The sequence below is a fragment of the Ceratotherium simum genome, chromosome 6, assembly GCF_057802395.1.
Source record: "Ceratotherium simum simum isolate JZ-2026a chromosome 6, ASM5780239v1, whole genome shotgun sequence".
NCBI classification, from domain to species: Eukaryota; Metazoa; Chordata; class Mammalia; order Perissodactyla; family Rhinocerotidae; genus Ceratotherium; species Ceratotherium simum.
Genome location: NC_141905.1, coordinates 81,103,819 through 81,120,000, shown reverse-complemented (window position 1 = coordinate 81,120,000; position 16,182 = coordinate 81,103,819). Strand labels below are relative to the sequence as shown.

General features: G+C 39.7%; 1 protein-coding gene across 1 annotated transcript in view; it reads right to left on the bottom strand.

The window, feature by feature from the left end:
• PSTK (phosphoseryl-tRNA kinase) overlaps positions 1–16,151 on the bottom strand; it is a 43,760-nt gene extending 27,609 nt beyond the window's left edge. The window contains exon 1 of the mRNA XM_087432765.1: positions 15,960–16,151. Within this exon, the coding sequence (XP_087288891.1) occupies positions 15,960–16,136 (177 nt within the window). The 5' untranslated portion in view covers positions 16,137–16,151. The remainder of the gene's footprint in view (positions 1–15,959) is intronic.
• Between the last annotated feature and the right edge of the window lie 31 nt (positions 16,152–16,182).

Genomic DNA, 16,182 nt, shown 5'->3' with positions numbered 1-16,182 from the left:
GATGTGAAAAAGAGAAAAATCTGGAGGTGAGCTTTTTAACAATAATTATGTGTTATGGTATATGTACCTAAAATAACTTCAAAACCTTTTGGTAACTTGAAACCTTAGAGCTTTGCTAAATTAAGTTAAATGATAGAAATTTATTGAGTAGGTAATTTCCACATAAGATAAAATATTAGACATTAATTACTAAACATAGATTTATCTACCTTTGGCTTCTTATTACAGAAAATCTAGAAAAATACTTGGGTTTATTAATAAACATGTTTTGTGCCATGCTGAGAAATTTTCTATGAGAAAGCACAGGTTTCTAGACAGTCTGCATACAAGGAAAGAAGGCATAGAACAAATTCTGAATGTAAAAAGAAAGTTATGGAAGGTTTGTGGAAGAGGAACCCTGAGGAAAGAGTTTTGTGTATGGTCAAGTTGGCTAAGACTAAAATGAATTTAATTAAGTGAATAGGTTTTAATATCAAAAGCTGGTACTAATGTACAAAAATTAGAATTTGGTTTTATTTCTCTTAAAATAATAATTTTCTTGGACTTTTAGTCCACTTTTGATAAGAGACAATGAAAGTTTTTTTGTTTTTTTTTTTTAGCTTTGAGTAGTCTACCAAAAGGGCAGGGATTTTATGTTTTATAAAAATAAATTTCCTGTATTGTTTTTATTAGGTCTTTAATCACAGGAGCTAAGGTTTTTCTTACAGCTATTTACATTTCTGTATCTGCCTGAAAACCTTTAGTTGTCACCACAGTTAAATGGATATAAATGGATAACTAAGAATTATTTCACAGTGACCTATAATCCTGTTTGACCAAGTCTTTCAAAACCTTTTGATATTTCTGATGTTTCCCCAAAATTCAAATCCTAAATGAAGTTTTTCTTCTGCCTTGAAAGTAACTTTGAGAATTTCCAGTGGGCCCCTGGGACGTCTCAAAGAATTTGTTCTCTCTTCCCATAAAGAGGGAGATACTAATTAGGTTTATTTGGTATATTAAGTTGCATGGGAAGCATTGTCAAATAAGTCATGATAAACCTTCTTAGGTTATATTGCATGGGTAAATATTATTATCTTAACTCTGCTACCTTGCTTCCAGCACCACAGGAGGAAAATGATCATGACTGCATTTTATTCCTATTTAAAAGATGAACACAACTATCTACTGGGGCTTTGGGGGGAAAAAAAGGAGGAGGATTGGCAAGAGATGTTAGCTCAGAGCCAGTCTTCCTCAGCAAAAAGAGGAGGATTAGCATGGATGTTAGCTCAGGGCTGATCTTCCTCACATACACAAAAAAAAGATGAACAGGGACATTACTGGGTTGGATATGCAATAATGTCCTCAGTGGACATAATTGAGAGTTGATATTTACCAGAAAGAGAATCAGCACAGCAAGCCAAATTAATTCCTTTAACTTGAGCTTGTCAATTGGCTAAAGATCAGGTGGCAAATATTTATACTGACAATTGTTATGCCTGTGGGGTGGCACTTAACTTTGGAATGATGTGGAAACAATGGGTTTTTAACCTCTTCAGGCCAACCTATAAAGAATGGGAAACAGGCTGCAGAATTATTAAATGCTATACAGTTACCAAAACAATTAGCAATTATTAAAATACCAGAGCAGTCCAAATCTGAAACTTTGGAAGATAAAAGAAATCAACTTGCTGATGCAGCTGCTAAGCAAGCAGCTTTGAAGGTTTATCCTGTCCAGCCTCCAGAATGCCCATTACTTCCTATTAACTCTGCTAACCCAGTAAAAGATTTCCTTCTACAGGCTCAAGAAATCACATGGAACAGGAGAAACAAATATGGCAACAAAAAGGGGGAATTTTTGACACCACCACACAGATGTGGTTCAGGCCTGATAAAAGACCCATAGTGCCTATGGGAGCACAACTGCCACTGTTCCAGCAAATACATCAATTAACCCATTGGGCACATAAAAAGATCATTTTATGGGGAAAACAATACTTTTGGAAATTTTCTCCCACAGTGGCTCATAAAGCCTATGCTTGTTGTGCTATATGCCCAAAGTATAATCCAAGGAAAACACTTCATGGGGTGCAAAGTCACTTCCCCCTTCCTAAGGGATGTGAGGTATGGCAATTGCAATTTTTCAAATGCCACCATCTCAAGGATATAAATATATCTTAGTAATGATCTGTATGTTCTCACATTGGGTTGAGGCCTTTCCTTGCAGAAGAGTAATGGTTGTGGCAGTAGGTAAATTATTATTGGAAAGAATAATTCCTGTTTGGGGAATTCCTAGCAAGTCCTACCGGAATTCCTACCTGTACACAGTGACTGGGAAACTCATTTCACTGGATAAATAACTAAATCTCTTTGTGACATTTGGCCAATAATACAGCATTTTCACTGCACTTATCCCCAAGCCTCAGGTTTGGTGGAAAGAACTAACAGCACAATCAAAACTCAATTGGCAAAGCTTTCAGAAGCATTTACTCTCTCATGGCCAAAAACTCTTCTGCTAGTGCTCCTTAATCTTAGATTTACACCCTTTGGTAAACATCGGTTGTCCCTTTTGAAATAACAGGATGGCTTATGCAATTAGACAAAGGAATGTATGAACCAACTTTGCTTAAAGGACATATCTTACATTATTGTCAAGGTCTCACTGAGGTGCTCAAAAGAAACGCAAGGTTGGTCACTGATTCCTTTCACAGCAAGCTCCCAGGAGACAAAGACCTTAAGAATATGGATTACAACCTGGAGATTTTATTGATTGGAAAAGACACCAGATAAAAGACTCTTTGCAGCCCTGTTGGAAAGGACATACCAAGTACTTTTAACCAATCCATGTGCTGCAATTAAAAGGCATAGACTCATGGATCAAAAAAAGCCTTCTTCACCTCAGTGGGTGTCAACTCCTATTTCTGACACCTGACTTCAACTGACCAAGCAAACACCTCCAAACCAGGATGAGAAGACAGCATCTGTTGTAGATAGCTGTCCCAGGACTCTGAACCAGGCGTTATATTCCTGACCTTATATCTCCTCATGTAAACCCCTGTCATGCTTAAACCACATACCCATTTTATAATTGCTCTAGCTGGCCTTCTTGGTACCTTTTAACTACTGTTCTTAACTACCCCAATACTTTATATCTGTTCTATAATTATAAACAATGTAATCATAAGAAGTCATGTAAGACCAGATGTACAAGGTTGTGCAACAGTCTAAAATTAATTGAAAAATTACACAACCTATGAAATGCTTCCCCTGTCAATATATACCTCTATGCTTGTCCACTATATCTGACTATTCCCCCCAACGTGGATAATTGGGCCAATCAATGAAATAAAAGCCTAGCACAGTGGGACATGATGGACCCAGGGCAGGCAGAAACCAAGCCAAGGGACAATATTTTGATCATGTACATTTTCTATCAAAAAATTATCAAAAGGGGAAAATGATGGAATAAATGAAAAGGAATGAGAAAAGTTAATATATATTGAGGTATATGAAGAAGCCATTTTGATTTGAAACTGATTTGGCCTGACCTTGTTTTTCCAGAATGGCCTAACATGGCCTGTCAAGCATGAATTGTACATCTGCTTTAAATGTTTACAGTATCCCAAAGCAAAGAATGTTGACTTTAAAGACAGGGATGACTGCCTCCCTCCCACATCAGCATTTATTTTTTAAATAAATATTGCTAATTTTTTTCAATTGTTGTGTTTTTCTTTTCCTCCCCAAAGCGCCAGTACATAGTCGTATATTCTAGTTGTAAGTCCTCCTAGTTCTATGTGAGCCACGGCCACAGCATGGCTACTGACAGATGAGTGGTGTGGTTCCACACCTAGGAAACAAACCCAGGCAGCTGAAGCAGAGTGTCTCAAACTTTAACCACTAGGCCATCAGGGGTGGCTCAGTATTTCTTTAAAGATAAGCATTCCTTCCCAGAAACCAGGGTCAGACTGACCTGCTGTGTACATCTTGTGACTATTGACCTGCTGTATGTAGCAAAACATCTTGTGACTGCAGTAAAAAGAAAAAAAGTATTCCTGTCATACTTGATGCATGTTCCTTGTTCCAAAATGGTATATAACCCTGCTGTCCACCTCACTTCTCTGCAGTGTTTCCTTCCCTGGTAGAGGCTGCTCTCCTGGGCTATTGTCCACTGGCTCATATAGGGCTGGCCCAGTGGCGTAGTGGTTAAGTTCGCGCACTCTGCTTCGGCGGCCTGGGCTTCACAGGTTCGGATCTCGGGTGTGGACCTATGCACTGCTTATCAAGCCATGCTGTGAGAGCATCCCATATATAAAGTAGAGGAAGATGGGCACATATGTTAGCCCAGGGCCAGTCTTCCTCAGCAAAGAGAGGAAGATTGGCAACAGATGTTAGCTCAGGGCTAATCTTCCTCACCAAAAAAAAAAAAAAAAAAAAAGAACTGGCTCATACAATACACGCACCTCATTTTAAATCTAGATTGATTATTGGTTACTTGCGTTGACAATGGTGTCAGCAATGAAGATACAGAGCTTTGGGCAGAAATTTAGAAGTTCATTTATTGAGGCTGAGCAGGCAGCTGCTTGGAACTTAAAAAAGCCTTGCTTACTGACACTAGGTGGCTCTGCCCTTCTGTGTCTCCTTTTACACCCTCTCCCTCTACTCAAACCTCAGCTGATTTAAGGAAAAAGCTAAGTACGCTAAGAACTTTGGGAAGGAAAAGAACTCAAACTTTTATTGCTCTGTTGGATACCAGTCCCCATATTTAGACTGACCTGATCTCTGGTGTCACTGCAATACTCACAGGGGGCAATAGATGAGCCAAAAAGCAACCCCCTCCCCAAGAGACATTTATGGCTCATTTCCCTCACATACAAACACATACAACCTGAAGGGGCACAGGTCACTTCTGTTTAGGATTTATTGTGAAACTTGATTTAAATCACTGTTATATTAGATTTGTTAAGACACATAGGCAGTGTCACTGACTTAAGTGCAGGCACAGTTGTCATCATTCTGTCCCTTCTGATCCTCAGAAGAGAAGGAGGTTGGTCAGTAACCCTTCATGCTGGAGCAGTCACTCTGCTTTGAACTTGAGCTGAGACTGCTTGACTGACCTCACCTTACCGGTTCTGCCACTTAGGGCCCTATGAATTGCACAGGACTCTTGCATCACCTAGGTCTCCTGACTCTCACAGAGATTGTAGGAGGTGCCCTGCACCCAGTTCCAATTTCAGCCTCAGCTAAATCTTCTTCCTTTGGGGGCTATTCATTCTGTTCTTCTCCTGAGCACTTTCAATTCACTTTGATCCAGCTGCCTGTTCCAAACACATGAGTTGTCCTTATGGGGAACTGTATTCATCTGGGAGCAAGGGAGAAGAAAGAGCAATGTGTGACAATTCTGGGTTTAAGTTTGCTGATCTGTATAATGAATGAAGTCTTCAAAAGGGCACTTAGAAAATCTGAGATTCTACCTCCGACATCCTTACTATCTTCAGAAGCGGGTTTTCTCCTCTGGTTACTTTAATATTGTTTCCTGCCAACTCAGCACTCAAGTTCTTTAACAGCTAACCTAAGTTGCTGAGTCTAGATGCCAAAGCCCAGATTTTCTTAATCACAGCAACTGCCATAAAATCCCACTCCTCACTTTTGCCCATCCTCTCTTTTCTGTACTGATTCCTAGAGCTACGCCTTTTGGAATCCCTTTCTAGTCACAGATTTCCACCTTTAAAAAGGTCTTGAACTGCTTTACCTTAACCCAAATATGGTTTTGCCAACATGGAATTGTTCACAACGTCTCCAAACTCTCACTTCTAGTCCTGAGAAGATTAACTAAGACACGTTATTTCATAGCCTAGTAGACATTTTTAGTAAATACTTGTCCCCTAGACTGCCACTCACTTAGGGGTCTGTGAAAATGAACTTTCTTGCTTTACTCTCCGATGAGGTATTATTCATACCCATTTCAACAAATCCTCCTCTAAAGTTTAGACCAATATAAAACTTATAAGCTTACTGGCTCCTTTTCTATATTCACCATCAATATCATCAATGTCATTTCCAGTTGAATCATCAAGTGACCAGTCTTATCTTCCTTTTGAGCTTTTAAAAAATGTAACAAAGGTATCCTAAACTGTGAGCCAGATACTCAAACATTACCAGATCTTGAACTAATTTTACAATATCTAGTATTTTTCTGACTTCCCAAAGACTGCTCTGCTCCTGTACGGCAAGGTTGAAAGGAAGTAAATTACCTAATGTGCTGAAAGCGGGTACTTAGACCCAGAACAATCATCAATCTCACTAACCATAAGAACCACCAAAGTGTCTGAAGAAACAACAAAGGTACAAGAAGCAGTTCTGCTAAGATAAAGGAGGATCTGAACGTTATCAACCTCTGGCTCACAGCAACAATGATGAAATAGATTTCAATTCCTTGGTTTCTTAAGCTTCCCAAACAACTTTCTTGGAAGAAAGCAATTCCTAGAGATTTCCAATGAGCTTTCTCACTGTTTCCTTACTTCCTATCATTGTTTTATATATTTAAAATAACTATAAAGATGTTTAAAACAAACTCCTCAACAGTCTAATAAATGAACACCGTATTTTAACACTGTGAAAGTTATTCATTCAATGTTCACTTGATATTTGTGTACCAAATGCTGTGTTAAATGCTGGGGATTCACACATAAATAAATACATCTCCCGCTGTTGGAAAAAAAAAAGCTCATCATTTATTTAAGGAGAGAAAGTGAGAAAAGTAAAATGTCCACAGCACATAGAGATAAATATAACTACAAATTAAGAAAATTTACATTGTCCGTTCACATTATGTTGTATATAAAAGCACAGCTATCAAAGGTAAAACTAGTAGAAAGGATTCCATAGCTTCCCCTTAACCTGCAATCCAATAGTACAACATACCCCTGGAGGGACATTAATAAACATACCTCAAAATTCTATAATCTTGCATAAAGATGGGTAATTTCTTTAGGAAACATGCAGTAATCAAAATGAATTGTGAGAATATTATGTAGAATTTTTGATGGGTTATTTCTTCAGAATGTGCGTCACAAAAACATAACAAAAAAATTACAGAACATATCCTATGGTTGATTCACCTTGGATGCTACTTGCCTTCATTATTAACTTACCAAAAGAAGAGTTGGTTCACTTAGACCTTAAAAGTCTAGGTAAACAATCTAAGTCACTGCCAAGTTCCCAAGAATGCAGGATAAAATAATCCCATGGAGTGGTTCCATTAGGAAAGTTCATTTTAAGCCAGGTATTCTGAAGCTAGAGTGGATTTTTCCAAAGATACTTGTTACTCAACGCTGGTTACCTTTTCAATCCACTCTTCTTACTGGACTCATTCACATTAGTGTCTATCACTGTAGATCCAAGCAGAATAAGGTTGTTAATTTTTTTACTTTAGTACGATAAAACCCATATAAACAAAAGCCCTTTGCAGTTTTCAATAATTTAAAGGGGCAAAGGGTCCCGAAACCAAAGTGTTTAAGAATCTGTTATAAGGCACACACAGTTAACAACAAAACATGGTTATGTGATTTCTACCTACCTCACCCCTAATATTTGTATTGTTAAAGAAATCTTTTCCCCTAATTTTATTTATTTATTTAGTTAGTTAGTTAGTGAGGAAGATTAGCCCTGAGCTAACATCCATTGCCAATCCTCCTCTTTTTGCTGAGGAAGATTGGCCTTGGGCTAACATCTGAGCCCATCTTCCTCTACTTTATGAGACGCCGCCACAGCATGGCTTGATAAGCACTGCGTAAGTCCGCCAAAGCGGAGCACGCAAACTTAACCACTATGCCACTGGGCCGGCCCCCTAATTTTATTTTTCAATTGTTCTCTTTACTAAGACTCTAGGGTCGTGAGGGTGGGCAGAGATAGGGAAGCAAGAAAAGCATGTAATAATACTGTGGGGTTCTTTTTTAAAGCCACACTCACTTTCCTCTAATAAAACTCTACTACTCTTCCCACTTAGAATTAACTGATGTTACTAGTGAAAGAATGTTCAATTCTTGACATATACTGATGATCACAGCTGTGTCAGGGTCCCCAAGACCACTCTTAGGTTCAGTGATTTGCTAGGACTCAGAACTCAAAAAAGCTGTTATGGTTATAAATCTAACACGGTTATGAGACATAACCATGTCTTGTTGCTAACTGTGTGTGCCTTATAACAGATTCTTAACATGAGAGGATACAGATTAAAATTAGTAAAGCAAAAGCACATAGGGCAGAATCTAGGAGAGACCAGGTGCAAGCTTCCAGCTGTCTTCTCCCAGTGGAGTTGTAAGGACAGCACTTAATTCTCCCAGGAATGATGTGTGACAACATGTGCAGAGTACTGCAAATCAAGGAAGTTCATCTGTCTTGGTGTCCAAGGTTTTTTATTAGAGGTCAATCACGTAAGCATGTGCTGACATTACTCAGTCTTTAGCCCCTTCCGAGGTCAAACCAATCGAGTGCAGCCCCTCACCATAAATCACATTGTTAGCATAACCTAACCGGTGGGGCCCAAGGCCCCTAATTATAAAGACAGTCTTATCAAGCAGAATATTCCAATGGCTTAGAGGATATTTTTAGGAGCTGGTCAAGAGCCAGTTCTTTCTGTAGAACGTGCAAGTTTTGAACATCCCAGACTTCCCGAGTTAACCCTTTACTGCACAAAGCAGCTTTAGGATAAGGTAAAACATAGGTGATAATCATGGATGTGGGCACAGATTCAGCTATAGATCAAGAGCTTCCCCACCATTTCTACATTTCCTCAGAAAGGTTGAGGACAGGCAGTATTGAAAACTGTACAGAGTCCAGCAATGTTGCTAACCAGAACAGAGGTTATAAATGAGGTGGGGATGGGGAGTAGCTAGAAAGGAAGTCAGGGAAAAAGGGTAGAGAGGTCACTCTTTCTTTTCCACTCCTTCCTTAATTGTAGGCCCAGCACTGAGGCAGGGTGAGAAGAAGCAATTCCTGGCAATCGTGGGACCTGCAAGGACCAGAAAGAAAGGGAAGGGAGGAGACGAGGTACAATCCAAGTGGTACTAGCTGAGAGGTAAGGTAAGTTCCAATAACCACCTTGCTGGGAAGTATACTCCTGGGTAAAAGGCAGGGTATATACAGTAAGAACTCACTCTACTTAAAATTAAGATGGTCAACATCTAAATTACTGTATTACTAAATGAAAGGACACAAGAAAATTAATACCCTAAGTCATTTTTTTCTAAAATGTACCTTTCAAATATGCATTGGCTCATATTCCAGAAACAGATCTGAAATATGCTCCTAAAGAGCATACTGAGTTCTTGCGTATTAATAAGCTATAATAAACTTTAAAATAGGTGACTAGAAAAATTGCATAGTACATCTTAGTGATATTGGTAGGAAGTTTCCAAAATATTTTATGATTTCAAGGGCAAAAAAAATCAGTTGCAATTCATGACAACAGTAATTTATCATATTAAGATTGAGGTCAGCTCTAAACAACCACTAGCCTGGCTTTGGGAAAAAAAGCATAAGATTGAATTTAATAGTTTTGCCATTTTCTGCATCTCTTAGTTTGTGATAAAGCTGTCAGCTAATCCTCACCAGTCTATCAATTCCATACAACAAACCTGTACTCAATATCTCTACCAGGCATAAAACAGTAATCTCAGCAAGCCTACAGATGGTAGAGAACACAAATATGTAAACTGATAAGTCTGAAACCACAAGAGAATTACAGTACCTGACAAAGATTCTTTGCTTGACCAAACTTGACTCAGGCTCCTGAACCTTCTCCTAGGTTCACCCTTGTACTTCCTTGTAAAATCTAGTTTTAGCAAGAACCCTGCTAAGTCAGTTTAGCAGGAGTCCCCCATCATCCAATCTGATCGCCCTTGATATCTAATCAGGTTCCTCAGCCTCCACCATCCCCTAGGTGATATCTGATCACCCTGGCCGCTCATCAGCAAGAATTCTGTTAAGCGGATATAGTCAGAACCCCCTTGACCCCTGATGTTTCCTCTTAGTAATTTTCCATTCACTGACCCTCTACACTGCTCCTCAACTATAAATTCCCACCTGTCCATGCTGTATTCAGAATTGAGCCTGATATTGGTCTGTACATTTCCATTCTTCTAATGTCTTTACTTTGTTTTGGTGTTAGGGTAATGCTGGCCTCATACAATGAATTAGGAAGTGTTCCCTCCACTTCTATTTTCTGAAAGAGATTGTAGAGAACTGGTACCATTTCTTCTTTAAATGTTTTGGAAAATTCAACAGGGCCTGGTGCTTTCTTTTTTGAAAGGTTATAAACTATTGATTTAACAGATATAGGCCTATTCAGATTATTTATTTCTCCTTCCTAAGCTTTGGTATAGACCTTTGAAGGAATTGGTCCATTTCATCTCAGTTATCAAATCTGTGGGCATATGTTGTTCAAAATATTCCTTCACTATCCTTTTAAATGTCCGTGGAATCAGCAGTGATGTTCCCTCTCCCATTTCTGACATTAATAATTTGTGTCTTGTTTTTTTCTTGGTTAGAGTGGCCAGAGGCTTGTCAATTTTATTAATCTTTTGAAAGGATCAGCTTTTGATTTCATTGATTTTTCTCTACTGAGTTCCTATTTTCAATTTCATTGATTTTTCCTCTAATTTTTATTACTTCTTCTCCTGTGCTTGCTTTAGATTTATATTGTTCTTCTCTCTCAAGTTTCCTAAGGTGGAAGCTTAGTTAATTGATTTTAGATCTTTCTTCTTTTCTATGTATTCAGTGCTATCAGTTTCCCCCTAAGTTCTGCTCTTTCTGCATCCCACAATTTTGATAAGCTGTATTTTCACTTTCACCTAGTTCAAAATATTTTTACATTTCTCTTGGGACTCCTTTGAACCATGTGTTATTTAGAAGTGTGCTTTTCAATCTCCAAACATTTTACGATTTCCCAGCTATCTTTCTGAGACTGATTTCTAATTTAATGCTATTGTATTTGAGAGTATATTTTGCATAATTTAAAAGAAATTGGTTACGGTGTGTTTTATGGACCAAATGTGCTCTATCTTGGTAAATGTTCCAAGAGTTTTCAAAGGAATGTGTATTCTGCTCTTGTTGGATAAAGTATTCTCTAAGGTCCAGTTGACAGATGCTGCTGTTCAATTCAACTATATCTTTACCTGCTGGATCTGCCAACTACTGATAGAAGACTGTTAGTCTCCTATTATATAGAGAATTTGTCTATTTCTCTTTGCAGATGTGTCAGGTTTTGCCTCACATATTAGATGCTCTGTTGTTAGGCACACATATGTTAAGGATTTTATATTGCCTTCATTTATGCCTTATTCTGATGCTCTTCTTTTATTTATGTGGATCTGAATTCCTGACCTATGTATTTCTTTTCTCTCTGAAAAACTTCTTTTAACATTATTGCAAGGCAGGTCTACAGGTGACAAATTCCTTCAGCTTTTGTTTATCTGAGAAAATATTATCTTTATTTCTCCTTCTGTTTTCAAAGATAATATTTCTAGACACAGATTCAAGGTTGGTGGGGTTTTTTCTTTCAACACTTTAAATATTTCACTCCACTCTCTTCTTGCACAGTTTCTAATGAGAAGTTGATGTAATTCTCATCCTTGTTCCTCTAAAAGCAAGATATATTTTCTCCTCTAGCTTCTTTCAACAATTTTCTCTTTGACTTTGGTTTTCTACAGCTTGAATATGATAAGCCTATGTGTAGATATTTTGGTATTTATCTGCTTGATGTTCTCTGAGCTTCCTGCATCTTTGGTTTGGTGCCTGTCATTAATTCTGGAAAATTCCGAGCCATTATTACTTCACATATTTCTTCTGCTCCTTTCTTTCTTCTCCTTCTGGTATTCACATTACACACAGAATGTACACAGAGCATCAGAATAAGGAATAAATGAAGGCAATATAAAATCCTTAACATATGTGTGCCCAAAAACAGAGCATCTGTGAGGCAAAAACTGATAGAACTGCAAAGAGAAACAGACAAATTCACTATTATAATTGGAGACCTTGTAACTGTCCCACAGTTCTTGGATATTCTGTTTTTCATTCTTTGTTCACTTTGCTTTTCAATTTGGGAAGTTTCTATGGCAGTATCTTCAAGTTCACCAATTCTTTCCTTCACCATAACCAGTCTCCCGATATGTCCATCAAAGGCATTCTTCATTTCTGTCAGTGTTTCTATCATTTCCTTTTAAGTCTTCCTTACAGTTCCTATCTTTCTGCTTACACTGTCCATCTGTTCCTGCATGTTTTTTCCACTAGAGCCCTTAACATATTAATCATAGTTATTTTAAATTCCCTATCTGATAATTTCAAAATATGTATGATATTTAATACTGGTTCTCATGCTTGCTTTGATGTTTGCTTTCTTCAGACTGTGTTCCCTGCCTTTTAGCATGCCTTTTAATTTTTTGTTGAAAGCCAGACATAATGTATCTAGAGAAATGCATAGGAAGTGAGCTAACCAGGCTATTAGTGAGGGTTTTTATGTTAATCTGACTAGGAATTAGGCTATATTAGGCTATAGTTACATGCTGTAACTATAGGTGTCAGAGGCTTCAATTTCCTCTAGTGTCTTGCTCTTGTTCCCCTTATTGTCTGTTTCTCTAGAAACTCCTTATAAAATCGAGTCTGTGTCTTGCAGCTCTCTCAATTCTAACCCACTATTTTTATACTGAAGCCTGTTGATGTGATGGTAAGCCACTGGGGATGGGAAGCATTCCACAATTTTATGACTAAATCTACTTTTATTTGGCCTGAGTCCCTAGGCTGTCACCTTAAAAAGTATTTCTTGGCCTTTTTTTTTTGCCTTCCCTTACACGAGATAGGAAGGCTGAAAGAGGCTGGAGTTGTCTAATTGTCCATCCTCCAGGTTATATAAGGCTCTGGTAAAGTAGTTTCCCCTGAGGGCACACCTTTGTTAAGAATACTGTGGACTGTATTTCAAAATGGTTACTTTTCCCCTCCCCCTGCACCAAGCATGAGATTTTCCTCCAATCTTCACTACGAGAATCTGGTGAGGCTCCTGGAAGTAAAACCCATGCAAGTGTGGAGTTTCCTAAAAGTGGGCCCCCAGGAGTTTCTAACTCTCAAGCCAGTCCATACTCGGCCTCCAGCAATTCATCAATGACCATTTAAGTGTTCCTACCAGTTACTTCCTCCAGACGATTCTGTTCCTGGTAAGTGGAATTCAACTTTGATTTTCTGTTCACCTCTCTCTCCAGTTTTCTGGATGACTGTTTGCCCTGTGACCTCAATTATCTAATGAATTTTTTAAAGTCGTTGATATTCACTTTGTTCAGCTTTTTTCTTGTTGTAAGGACAGTTGTGATAATTCCAAGCTCTTTCCATGTCAGAGCTAAAACCAGAAGTGTTCATATTTTTTTTCTTAGTAATATAAGCACACATAAGCAAAAGCTCTTCGGTGTATTCAACATATTAAAGAGTGTAAAGGGTTCTAGGACCAAAGTGTTTGAGAACTACTGTGCTATCATATGGTTAGAGAGAGATGAGATTTCCACTATAAATCCTATGTCAATAATAAACTGCTCTTTAAGAAAGCCAAAAAAATCACATTGTAATATTGATGAGAAGGTTACAAAAATGTACTTTATTATTTCAAGTTAAAAAAAAAAAGAAATAGCATTTGCAATTCATGACAAGAGTAATTCAGCACACTAAAACTGAGGTCACCGCTGCACTACCACAACCACCCTGTCTTTGAAAGACAGTATAAGATCAAATTTACTGATTTCTCCTTTTTCTGCTCCTCTTACATTGTGATCAAGTTCTCAAACAACCTCTATTGCTATCCCTATCAATTCCATACAACAAACCTATTCTCAATACCTCACACAGGTGTAAAATAATTCCTTATCTCAATAATTGTACAGATCGTTGGGAACACAAATGTAAGCATTATTTTCTAAAGTCCCAAACCACAAGAGAATTATAGCACCTAAAAAGTCTGTAGTACAGAGGAATTACTGATTAATTCTGTAGCACAGTGGAAGTCTGTGCTCGGTTTTAAATGAAAAACAGGATTTTCCCTGCTATCCAAAAGAAAAGGCACTGTAGGTAAAGGGAAAAGCATGTGCAAAGATAGAGACAGGGAGGAAGGCAGCAGTTAGAATACAAAAGGCTTTGTACGCCATGCTAATGAGTAAAGGTGATGGTGACTCAGTCAGGAGCAGCAAACACCAGAAGAATCAGAAGACAGTGCAGAGGACGAAATGGAGGTGAGGAAAATAAAAGCTAATGACCAGTAAAGAAATTCCTAACTGTTCAGATGAAAGTTGGTGCTTGAAAACAGAAGCAGCAGAGATGGAGAAAGACAGGAAGGTTTTTCTTAAAAAAAGAAACAAGTCAACATTTGGAGACTTACTGGATATATGGGAATGAAAAAAGTGTGGCGTGGGGGGCAGCCCCAGTGCCCTAGTGGTTAAGTTCAGCATCATCCCCTTCCACAGCCTGTGTTAGGCTCCCAGGTGTGGAGCTACACCACTCATCTGTCAGCGGCCATGCTGTGCTGGCAGCTCACATACAAAAAGAAGATTGGCAGTGGATGTTAACTCAGGGTGACTCTTCCTCAGCCAAAAAAAAAAAGAGAAAAAGAAAAGAAAAAGAAAAAAAGAGGGGACCTTAGGAGTCTTTAGTTTTCTGATGTATGGTCTTTCAGCTTTATTTAAGGAAGTCAACATCAAGTTGGTAATATTGATCTTGCTCATTAAATTGCAAGTCAGTATTTCTGAAGAATGCCTATTTTCCTTTGGACTGTCCAAATAGGTTAACAAACATCAAAGTTAACTTACGACCACAAGAGGCAGGACATATAGGACAAAAATACTGTTGTAGACAACTTAGTGTGGAGTACCAATCTTTGCAATCATTAAAACTAGGACATTTACAATTAAGGACTTTTAACTTTATGAATTCTGTATATATCAGACCTTTGGTGGGGTTTCTCTTTCAATCTTGGTAAACCCATCTAACATACACTCTGGATAAGTGATTTCTTAATTCACAATTTTTCTAGCACCACTTCATAGCTAAAAAAAAAACGCAAAAGGGCACTGTATTCTCACTAGGTACATATCGTAATATAACAACTCAAATGAAAACTTAAGCAAAAGAAAATAAGAAGTATTTTGTACCAAACATAAACCCAGAATAGGAAGTACTAAGACAAAACTAACGAGAGGCAGAATATGATTCCTATTTTTGTAAAGAGAATACCACCATAAATACATGAGTGACAGCCCAAATTTCAGGAACGTTGACGTTTCAATTTTATTTGAATCTAATTTCCAGTTTTTTCAACAGGTGAAGGTGACAGAAAGTGGCAGAGAAGCATCATCTACCTTCCTATTGCGCAGGGCATCTAGAAAGTTCTATCTGCTCCCACTTTTCCGGACCCCAAGCCTCGAGGCCCTTCAGTCCCAGCTCAGATTCTACTCCACCAGAGACCCGAGGCCCCAGTCTGCTCGCTCTTGCCAGGGCCGAGTGCCCATCGCGCGCTGCGGTCCCCCCTGGGCTCGGGTCTTTCTCCCTCTTCCGTCCAACCCTGGCGACCCGGTTCCTGCGGCCTGAGGGCACGAGGTCAGCCGTGTCCGCGGCACCACCGCACGGTCCGGTGGGCGCCAGAGGGCACGTCGCAGAGGCCCGGGCCCAGAGCCTCCTCACTCACCGCCCCCACGGCCCCAGTGCCGCTCGCTCACACCCCTCAAACCTCCGCCTGGTGAAGCCAAACCGCCAGCCTCCGCCGGACCACCCCCGGGGGGAGAACGTGCGTGCGGAGGGGCGAGGAGCAGAGAGCAAACCCCGACCGCACGGCCGGCCCGCCGCCCCGCTCCCGCCTCCGCACACTGTCCGGGAGGGTCCGGCGTCCACTGCAGAGACGGCGACGGCCGGGAGGAGGTCCTGCAGGTCACGTGGAGCGAGGACACCACACCTACCTGACGACGCACTCTCCTCATCGGACCAGCCTCCCGGGCCGCCCAGCAACCGTTGTCCACACCGCCTGCTGTGTCGACGGGGCCACTCAGAACGACCGCCCCGGCTCCCGCGCGCAGCGCACCGCACTGCGCCTGCGCATAGCTCCAGCGGCAGGACGCTGGGCTGTCAGTGCGCATGCTCCGCCCTTGAGCGCACCCCCGCCGGTTTTGAGGCCGGCCGGCA